This window comes from Haliotis cracherodii, unplaced genomic scaffold (genome assembly GCF_022045235.1).
Source record: "Haliotis cracherodii isolate W230 unplaced genomic scaffold, xgHalCrac1.p SCAF_7, whole genome shotgun sequence".
Classification (NCBI taxonomy): domain Eukaryota; kingdom Metazoa; phylum Mollusca; class Gastropoda; order Lepetellida; family Haliotidae; genus Haliotis; species Haliotis cracherodii.
The window spans coordinates 26612751-26624377 of NW_027266330.1; the positions used below are offsets into that span (position 1 = coordinate 26612751).

Below are 11627 nucleotides of genomic sequence, written 5' to 3' on the forward strand. Positions count from 1 at the left end.
GTTTTTTGCTTGAGCTTTGAGTTCTCTAACAGTCTGAGGTTTGTTGTATTCCAAACCGAGTAAATCGATCAATTAAGCTTTTCTCATTCGAGATTATCCTTGTAGACCACGTTGTTTTGCTAAAGCCTTCAACTCTTATCTCTTTGCTATATTTTGTTAAGCAATTGCATAAAAAGCTGGTTGATCAGTGTTTAATACGAGTTTACAATGCTTCGTTGAAGCTAACAATTTTCTGACTTTATCTCGTTTGGACTTGGTAGAAATAACATCATTTTCGCGTAAACATTCCTCGAATGAATCTCGGTCTTTACAATGAAACAGGGCTACCCATTTGGTCTGCTCTCTGAGATCTTTTCAGAGCCGTATTTTTGAGTAAGTACCCAAACGCTATGTTGAGTATGCCATCTGGAGAATGCTCATTTTAATAATATGAAAGCATATCTTTCTTTTTGGTTAGTTCTTTACTCGCGCTACAATCGTCTATTATGAAAAGGTTTGATTCTCCTTTGTATTTTTCGTGACATACTCGTAAACAGTCTTGTAAACGATCACCCGGATCAACTCTGTGTACCCCATCGTCATTCATTACCCAATCTCTCGATAGGTATGTTTTATTAACACTTCTAGTCGGGCACAGAATAATAATATGGGTGAAAACATTCCGATAATGACTTTCTAAAATATCTAGAATAAAAGCTGTTTTTCCACAACCCGTTTGACCGCATATGATAGCGCAGTGCGGAACTTTAGGTAAAAGATTATTAATAGATTGCTTGCACGAATCTTCCATTCTGTATATTAAGTTGCGCATCCATAATCACGTACAAATATATGTTTAATTTACCAGCTGATTCCTGGAGATTCGCTATCTGTATAGTGACACCCTCGCTGGCATTTTCTATTCTCCTCCCGGGGGCACGGGTGGCCCAGTCGTCTCAGGCACCGCTATTCGCTGTGCAGAGTCGCGTCCCTCGGGCACGCCAGAAACCTATGATTGTGTGTTCGAATCCCGGTTCGCCCCAATTATGTTTCTAGGTTTGTCAGCACCATACCCGTGCTCGTGGATTTAACCGAAGTGGTAAACGTCTTAGACCTGCATCACTTTGGGCTTTCCTCCCACATTAAGCTGACACGCCGTGATATAACTGGAATACTGTTAAAAGCGGCGTTAAACACAACTCACTCACTCACTATTCTCCTCCCACTACCGTGTAGTCGGTCATCGTCCATTGTTCTCATGTCGAGCCTTAGCACGTACTTCGTGGTGAGGTATTCACCAATAGATACATCCCCGAGAGACAGATCTTTCACCACCGCGTTAACTTCTAGGCTTCGTTTTATAGAAGGGAGTTTTTTAATCTCTTCCCACTGTTGATACGCTAGCATTCCTTGACTATATAGTTGATTAGGAACGCCCTCGATAGTCAATTCTACTTTTGTAATCTTGGGATTGTAGAACTTCTCGGTATTTCTTTTAAATGCATCGGATGTGTCCTCGAACAACATTGAAATACCCTTGAACGATCTGGTGGGGACGTTTAGATTGATATTCAACGCCGTATCCTTTTTGCTCCTCGTGATCTTTCGGTGTCGAAACACGCGATCGTATAAAATGGCTAAACTTCCGGTATACTATCTAGCGGAATATAGAATCGGTTACCTAATGCGTTGGCAACAGCAAGAGCTTTTACGAGGGTATTCTTCCCACTAGAAGCATCTACACGCAGTCTCAGTGTGTTCCGATTACAAATACCTTGGTACTGTAAGTTTCCCGCTCTTTATCCGTTCTCCAGAGATCCATGTAACAATAGTATACATCGCTATCCTCGATATTCAAAACCTCATTATCGCTTATTTTAATCACGATTTTCTTAATGATAGCATGACCTATGTTCTGAACAGGCTTCCTGTTGACGTCTACAGAAGTCAAACTAATCGTAAATGCTAGTCGGACAGTTCCCGGAACTAACACATCGTGTGCGCCGAGATTAGGAAAGCGAACCAGAAGCGTTTGATTCTTATCAATGGTACTCGGGTTATTAGTTATAGTTACAGACTGACGAATTGCTTTGACCCCTAATGGATCGCGAAGTCTACATTGTATTGCGAAGACATTGTTATATTGAAATTATGTAACCTTATGTTTAATATAAAAATGGATGATTTTAATCTAGATGATTTTGATAACCCTAGTACAATCGAAACTATCGATCAAGTCCTCAACGATGACACTACACTGGCCGATAAAATCGAAACATTGTTCAGAGAACAGGGAATAACCATTGCCAGTATTTAACCGCATTGGGATTTATTATATCGACTTTGACTCTCGCGTTAACCGGTGTTGGTACAAGAGCTGGTGCACCACCTAGTGATAGGGATGGTATAAAAGAGTGGATAAAAAAGCATTTAAAAGCATTAGGTTCAGCACTGGGAAAGCTCGCTGGGAAAGCCGCGTCTGCACTTCCCGGTATGATAGAAGTATAGTTTCCTTGATCTTGAATTTAGTAGCTAAGACCACCACTAGGCTTAGTCAAAACTTGTGGGCACTGATCGTAGCAACTGCAGGGCTGTTGTACTTATCCGCTAAGAACTATTTATCCAAATCAGTTCGCTAACCAAATCATGAGTAAACCAGCCGCGACTCCACCTACTATAAGCGCTGTTTTTTCATCGATATGTTTTTGATTTTTTATGCGGTGGCACTTGTGGTTGTGCGTCAGTAGATGGAACACGTGGTGACTGTGGCTTGACTATTCCCGTTTCGCCTGTGTTTGTTTGCGTTATTAATTCGGTGTTAATATCTGAATTTTGTTATACCTGTTTTTGTTGATCGGTAGCAATAACAATTTTATTTTTATAGCATATCACTTGACCGATCTTAAGTTCTATATTACTCGGAGACATGTATAGTCCCGGCGCATAAACGTAGTCTACTTTGGATTGAGCGTACTGTAATACATCTTGATAACGTTTTATAGAAGATGGTATGTCAACTGGTGAATTAATAGCATCCTCCACGTTTGCGACAAACTGTTTCTGTACATCGAGTTCCGTCTCAGAACCAATAATGGACGTTCGTGTTTGCGATTGTGCACCGAGAATTGCCCATACATAAGTTCTTATTGATTCATTAACTCTTACAACTCCTGGGTTAGTAAAATTATTTTTTGTTTTATCATATAGAAATTCATTCCAAGCGTTTGTGGTATCGTTCAGTTGTACAAATTTTGTAACAATATAAGCCAAACCACCCTTAAAACTCATAAGAGAACCTTTCCAATCGTTACTCGAAAGTTCCCAGCCATGATTAAGAATATGCAATCTTACAAAAAAGATTGTTTTTCTGCAACAACTTAAATGGATCGAATGGTTGATGAGTTTTTTCAACTAAATCATCGCTGACTTCTTTAACAGTTTTTTGTCCGCTGTACGGAACACCTAGACCATGGTTAATTCCTTTAATTCGCCAATCCTTACCCGTAGCAATATTAAGTTCCTGATAAATACGTTCATACGCAAAACCTATTGTACGGATTATTTCATGCATTCCATGCTCGATCCTGCGGTAATAGAGCAAAAATTTCTTTAAGTATACGTCTAATCTGATAGTACACGTGAAATGATAAAACAGACTTATTTAGTTCAAATCCAGGGGCATAAAGAGATACCAATCGTGCACCATTTTATCGCTAGTTGCCGTGAACCTGTATTTTTCAAAGATATCAGTGAATTCAACAAAACAATTAGCACCAGAGGCACTTACTAAAATCGACTGATTAGTAAAATAAGTTGATTTCATATTTAAGTTATGATATAGTATCATTGTATATTTAATATGTATGTCACACTCCCGGGAATAACAAATGGTCAGTCTATTGAACTGCTTCATACTATCGATAACTCGGATGGTCAACTTGAAGTAGCCCTACGTATTACCCGCAGTGGACCAATATAAATGCTGCAAGAGGTAATAATGAGTTATGTATACGTATAGACAAGCACATTATACCTGATGGGTATTACAGCGTATGCTCCCTCAGTGATGAAATTTTTAAGCCTAATGGAATTAGTCTCACACAAAATGAGTCGAATGGGATGCTGATTTTAAGTGCTGGAGAAAATGGTGTAATTCTTTACGAGAACGTAGCAGACACACTTGGATTTAGAGGAGATTGAACAGTAGCACCCAACCAAACACGGCATGGAGTTAAATTACCCGATGAAGTCCCCTATAAAGATTTGTGCATCTTGATCAAATAAGCATGACGGATAATATTCAACTAGAAAGTCCTTCAACTCTACTCAGAGCTGTTCCAGTGAAAGATGAAAAATACAATTGCGGTAGAACGGAATCTTTCTCATCATTAGAATATAAAAAATTAAAGTGGGGTATTATTTCAGATCTCAAATTTCTCTATTAGATGTAAAAACATCAAACTGTACATATAGGATACTTAAGTGTAACACTCCATATTATAAATAATGGTTGATTCATCAGGCCCTGGAACACCCAGACAATGTAATACACTTGCGCTTTCCAATTTCAGAGACACAGAAGGATTCGGTAAACCCGGTACCGATGGTAAGTTATACGCTTTACACTCACAAGATAATGTATACAAGCGGAAATAAGTTACATTCACAGGTAATCTGGGAGATTTAAGTGATGTTGACGTTAGTAGACTCCTTAAAAACACTTCATAAATGGACTATGGTCGAAGCAAACATCGAGTGGCTACTGAATATCGTCATTACCCCACCGTATGTGATGATGGGTAAAGCACATAATTTAACTAAGATAATAAATAGTGGCATCGTACTCGAGGCTTATAGCCCATCAAAACGAAAAAGTGTGGTAGTCTCTCCCCTGCCAGAGAACCCAGGTCATATGTTATTTAGTCGTCCGGCTGTAAAAAATGTTAGTTTAAATATGGTTACTGAATTCAATGATATTAAACAGAACTTGAGTTGCAGTATTATTCATATTGGAGCATCACCCGTTACAACCCCTTGAGGGGGTCCAAATTATTAAAAGTAAATAATGGTATACGTATTAGTAAAAATGATAGAGAATATTTACATTACAATTTAGTTTAATCTCATCATCGTTTTTATACTAATGGTATCATTGATTGGCTCCAGGTAGTGGTGAGCTGGAGCCAGTTTAACTTCATATCATGACTATCGTTGAATCGCATCGTCATTTTTGCATTAAAAATTCCCTCTGTAGTTGTGGTATAGGTATATAAATCTGGCTCCAGTGGTTGTGGTCCAGAACCCCCATTACCTATACTACTTTATATATGTCATCACATCCAGTAGGGTTGAGTCGTTATGATAACAGTATTGTCAGTATTGTTCAGAACTGGTCATGTGATAACAATACGACACACTTTTGCTATCATTCGTAAACATGGCTGCACAATCTCTGCCATTGTACGCTGCACAGTCCCTGCCATTGTACAATGGCCGAAAGATGCCTCTTGTGGGACTTGGCACATGGCAGGTAAGTCTTATGTGTCTCCATTGAACTAATACTTGTATCTATAGATGCCATCTCTCTGTGCATGTACGTAGGGGGGAGGGGAGGAGAGAGAAGGATGAGAGAGAGAGGCAGAGAATGAGAGGAGAGCGACACAGAGAGGCAGAAAGAGAAAGCGAGATGCACGAAAGCATATGTCTATATGTAAAGTAAATATTAAGAGTATGTACGGATGAAATCGGCTAGGTAGCCACATGCTGCAGACACATACATGTGCGAGTATCTAGGTCAGTGGAACTATACGCTATTGACAGCATGAATACACTTAGCCTATCCATTCACTCTATTGGGTAAGGTTGTAACGCTGCCGTCAATTTAGCTGGAATATTACAGAGTGCGGAGTTTAACACACAAACAAGAGTTTAACACACAAACAAGATCGTGACTGAATTTTTATAAAAGGATTATTCAACAACGGCTATGTGTAAATTAGGACCGTGCATGAAATAAAAACACCTTTTGTAACTAAATAGCAAAGACATGAGTGAAGCAATGTATGGAATAACATTTAGGAAGAGACATTATACTATACACATTGTTAGCTATACATATCATTCTTACTCGAAGTAAGCACGCGCTCGCAACGTGTAATACACATACACATAACATCGACATTTAGTTATGCTCCTTATACATAAATGTTTATGTAGAGTAGGGGTGGCCGGGTTGTCTACATACATATAACATCTACACTTAGTTATGCTCCTTATACATAAATGTTTATGTAGGGTATGGGTGGCCGGGTTGTCTACATACATATAGCATCTACACTTAGTTATACTCCTTATAGTGAGTGAGTTATAATTTTACATCGCATCGGCAATATTGCAGCCATATCGCGATTACTCCTTATACATAAATGTTTATGTAGGGTAGGGGTGGCCGGGTTGTCTACATATGCACAGCATCTACACTTAGTTATGCTCCTTATACATAAATGTTTATGTAGGGTAGGGGTGGCCGGGTTGTCTACATACGCACAACATCTACACTTAGTTATGCTCCTTATACATAAATGTTTATGTAGGGTAGGGGTGTTATGTAGGGTATGGGTGGCCGGGTTGTCTACACACACATAGCATCTACACTTAGTTATGCTCCTCATACATAAATGTTTATGTAGGGTAGGTGTGGCCGGGTTGTCTCCATACACATAGCATCTACACTTAGTTATGCTCCTTATACATAAATATTTAAGTAGGGTAGGTGTGGCCGGGTTGTCAAAGACGATGCAAGTCACTGCGCTTCTCTTGGGCGTGCTTGAATGGATCCTAATTCTAGATTCGCTTTGATTGTGAATCTTGGTTTTTACATTATACTCTCATTTCACTCTTTACAGAGACTGTCTTAATCACCGTTAATCACCACTCTGGATGATCCCTTTGTTTTTACTAGGATGAGTGCAAGGACACTATCCGTGCCGCATTGGACGCTGGATACAGACACATTGACACTGCCTATGCATATCAGAATGAGGCCTGCATAGGCGAGGTGCTCCAGGAGTACTTCAAGGCCGGGAAACTGAAGCGGGAAGACATTTTTATTACAACGAAGGTATGATGTTCATCAAAACATCAATGCCGTTCACAGTGTATTCTGCAGAATCTTATGAAACATCTCGGTTCATGCGATTATATATTTTATTTAGTCTTGTGGTACCCTTCAAAATATAAACTGTATTTATGAAATTGTGAAAATGACCACCAAACCCTGTGATGATCGCTGATACTACCTCTGCACGTAAGAGGGTTGGCAGAGTTACGTCCCTTGTGCACGCCTGAAACCTATGATTGTGGTTTCGAATCCCGGTTCGTCCCGATTATGTTTCTAGGTTTGTCAGCACCATGCACGTGCTCGTGGGTTTCACCGAAGTGGTAAACGTCTGAGGCCAGCATCACTTGGGGCTTTCCCCCCACATTAAGCTGACACGCCGTGGTATAACTGGAATACTGTTAAAAGCGGCGTTAAACTTAACTCACTCACTCACTCGTGCGTTTTACATATCTAGTAAACGTCACTTCAGGCTTTCCTCCCACAATATGCTGATACGCTGTACTTGTGCGAAACTAGCACTGAAAAACAAGAAGTGTCTTTGTAAAGTGTAGGAATAACGATTTACATTGTATTGCAGCTGTGGATAACCCACCATGAAACAGACCGAGTCCCTCTGGGCATTGCTCAAAGCCTCAAGAATTTACAGTTGGATTATGTTGACATGTATCTTATTCACATTCCTACAGCGCTTAGAGTAAGTGCTTTGCCACATCCCGAAAGAAATGTTTTTAGAGTACTTGCCTTTATCTCACATATCTAGATGTTATTTTGTACATGACTACGTGGTTTAACTACTTGGCTCAACCAACGACTATCACACGATGTAAGCTGTTCGGTCTACATAATTATGTCAATCGTGTTTTAGCTAACCTTCAAGCTTTATATTCCCAAACTGCTTGTACATTATGATTTTTCGTCTGAATTCGGTGTACATGAATCTTATCTTCTTATCTTATTTTCAAATAATCAGTTGAGATTTTACAACAAATTCTGTCGGTATTGTTTCGGTAATTCCAAAATATTTGTCGAACAGGAAACGGGAAAGGGAACCCCTTTCCCTGTGGATGATAACGGGAAACCTGCACTCAGTGATGTTCCGCTGGAGGATACATGGAAGGTTAGAAATCAAGTAATTGACACTGTATTTGATTTCTTGGGAAAATGTAGTTAAGTTTTATATGAGATATCCACATTTTGTACACCTCATTATGGATGTAAATAAAATAAATGTACAAGCTTTAAAAATATTAACCCGTAATACAATAAGGATGACTTCCGGAATACAATTCGACTTCGGCAATGTCGGACAAGTCCGTTTTATGAACAAGGTGATAAGTTTTGGTATTTCCTGAATATTCTCACAATTTTCACGTCGATTATCTGTACTTTTTCTTCAAATACCGATTGTAATATATCTCCAACTTTTGGATGCGATCGTTCGGCCATAGCGTTAATCTGCGTAGTCCAGCTACATCTGTGGGGAGCAACTCACTATACACATCCCTCTCACAAATAACGTCGTCCAATATATCTCGCGAAATGACGTTATGACAGAACATTCTTATATATATAGGGATCGTATCTATGGCGCGTAGCAGATTCTCATTGTTATATGACGTCATGTTTGCAGTGATGTTTTTTATCCGTGAATGGACAATTAACCACTTCAATTGTTACATGACGTCACGACGCCTTGCTGTGATGACGCCATGTAAGTTTAACGTCTACTACCGATATACACAACGATCAGTCGAAAAATATAGAGCCGGACATAAAAAATTCCTGATTCACTCATGGTGTAATAATTTTCAGGGATGACCTACATAGGAAATAGTGAAAATATTGTTTTTGGCATATTACCAGCAAATTCGTATCCATCTGTCATCAGTTTCCTATGGTGTTCATGCATATTCTACTACCAAATAACTGTCAACCTGTAGACATGCCCACATGTCAACTATGGTCTGTTACAGGCTATGGAACAAGTGGCTCGTAATGGCCACGCCAAATCTATTGGTGTCTCAAATTTCAATATGGAACAGCTTGAAAGGATATGCAAGATGGCTGATATAAAACCAGCTACAAACCAGGTACAGGGACACTTTTCAATATTGTTAATTTATGCTGCTGTCTATTTCATATTTTCGTAAAAATACATTTTCCCCATTGAGTTTTGGAGGAACCCGTAAATCCTAAGTCAGACGATGGACGGTTGAGGTGAGATGCTATTGGTAAAGCTTCCACAAATTTGTTTGTTGTTTAACGCCGCCCTCGGCAACATTCCAGCTGTATGACGGTGGTTTAAAATTAATCGAGTCTGGAACACACAAGCCAGTAATTGATATCATGAGCATCGATCCAGTTGGGATACGATGGCATGCATCAACCAAGTAAGCCAGCATGACCACCAGATCCCGTTAGGTGCCTCTTGCCACCATGGGTGGCTGAAGACCAAGTAAGAAAATGCCTCCTTAATGACACTGCTGTTTCAAAAGCTTCACTCACTCACGCAAATGCTTGGCACGGGGGCCCTGACGTCAAAGGCGGCGCAAGTTGCTGTCCAAAGTTGTGTTCCTTATGCGTTCCTGCATCCTGTGATCGTGGTTTGAATGCCAGATTCATGTAGGTGATGATGCTCGGTTTGTCAGTACATGTATCATATCTCGGCCTTTGGGTCTTACTGAAGTGGCAAACGACTGAGACTTATATATCATATACGTATGCCATTTATGTACGTAATTTCATTATGGTCAGTGCGAGCAATACTCAACTGACCACTAAATAATTATTCAATACACAAAATCATTTATAGGACATTATGGGAAATTATGGGACATTTCACATTTGCAGGTTGAGTGTCATTTGTATCTCCAACAAGAAAAGCTGTTTCAGTTCCTTAAGGAACGGGGGATAACCCTTACTGCCTACAGCCCCTTCGGTTCACCAGCTCGACCAGCCCACATGTAAGAATCGTTACTGAATAGCAGGGAGTAAACAGGAACTGCTCTTTGGACAAGTGTACTGAGAAGCATCGTTAGATTTTAAATTAATGGCATAAATGTCATTTCCATATGTTGTATCTGAATGAACGTACGACATTCATTACATGGGTCTCTTAAAGAAGACACATTATGGATGACAAGTGTCAAACCCTCGGCCCTGCTGTATATAGAATGTTACGTTTTTATCACATACTTCACTTACCTATCGATCATATTTACTTTACATTGTGTGTCAACGCTATGTATTCAGACAGGTGGAAGGAGATCCCAAAGTTCTAGAAGACCCAGTTGCTAAGGATTTGGCTGCAAAGCACCAACGATCTGTAGGCCAGGTACGTTACATTTAGATCGAAATATGTTGGCATATGTTACGTTGTTGTAATATGCACAGCACGAAGGAGGCTAGTTCATTTTTCAATACAACTGTGTTTATTATGCAGATTCACCTACGCTATCTTATCCAACGAGGCATCATTGTTATACCCAAGAGCAGTAACCCTGGGAGAATTCGGGAAAACTTTCAGGTTTGTTTCATGCCATGACTTTTCAAGTATTTGTAGGAATTTCTGATTTCATCTGTCCTAGTATGAAGACAATTTTGTTTTCGATAAATTTAATTTGAAAGAAATTATAGTTCAACAATAGTTCAAGTGCCCCTAATCTATGTTTAACCACAAAAAAGACCGGGAAATAGACTCTTTTCTACTGTTCAAAGGTTTTCGACTTCAAACTATCTGACGATGAGATGTCAAAACTTGCAGCACAAGACAAGACACTGCGTTTTTTCACGTTCCCAGAGTAAGTTTAGTTTTGTTCATATCCTGAATAAGATCACACATACTTTGTCGTTGTTCACACACGATCAGTGTAATGGATTTTGGTCCAATAACATTCACACTCCAATTCGGACCACCGTGAACGATACTTAGAGTGAGTATGCTTTCATGTCAAATTTAGCACAAATCTTGCATCTTCACGACGGGGTATAGCAGAAATGTATTATGCTATAACAATTTAAATTATAAGGAGGGTAACTGAACCTGAGCCTTTGCTGTGACGAGCAAACGATTCAACCACAAGGCTACCCCAACGCCTCATGTGCGCTGTGAAGAATCTAGGAAATGTTATCTGAACAAATACATACCATCTTCTCTCTTGAATACATGGAAGAATTATGTTGGTTGGTTGGTTGGTTGTTTAACGCCGCACTATTCCAGCTATATGACGGCGGTCTGTAAATAATCGAGCCTGGACCAGACAATTCAGGGATTAATATCATGAGCATCGATCTGCCCAATTGGGATCGATGACATGCATCAACCAAGTCAGCGAGCCTGTCCACAAGATCCCGTTAGCCGCCTCTTACGACAAGCATAGTCATTTTTTACGGCAATCATTGTTTGCTGAAGACCTATTCTACCCCGGATCTTCAAGGGTGGAAGAATTATGTAACCGTGATTTTGATCTATCATTGAATACTTCATTACAGATTTAAGGGCCACCCAGAATTCCCCTTTGACGAACCA

At 39.7% G+C, this 11627-nt stretch overlaps 1 protein-coding gene across 1 annotated transcript; it reads left to right on the forward strand.

The window, feature by feature from the left end:
• The first annotated feature begins 5414 nt into the window (after positions 1–5414).
• Positions 5415–10643, forward strand: LOC139448768 (aldose reductase-related protein 2-like). The gene is made up of 8 exons (XM_071230305.1): positions 5415–5509; positions 6941–7099; positions 7677–7793; positions 8133–8216; positions 9073–9189; positions 9950–10062; positions 10352–10433; positions 10542–10643. The coding sequence occupies exons 1-8, from the start codon at positions 5417–5419 to the stop codon at positions 10641–10643; spliced, it is 867 nt and encodes a 288-aa protein (XP_071086406.1). The 5' UTR covers positions 5415–5416.
• Positions 10644–11627: the final 984 nt, after the last annotated feature.

What these genes read in the sequence shown, in the direction of transcription:
- LOC139448768 (XM_071230305.1), top strand. Translation starts at nt 5,417, where the DNA reads ATGGCTGCACAATCTCTGCCATTGTACGCTGCACAGTCCCTGCCATTG. An exon ending in ACATTTTTATTACAACGAAG is followed by an intron (nt 7,100 to 7,676) that starts GTATGATGTTCA and finishes ATTGTATTGCAG; the next exon opens with CTGTGGATAACCCACCATGA. An exon ending in ACCAACGATCTGTAGGCCAG is followed by an intron (nt 10,434 to 10,541) that starts GTACGTTACATT and finishes TTTATTATGCAG; the next exon opens with ATTCACCTACGCTATCTTAT.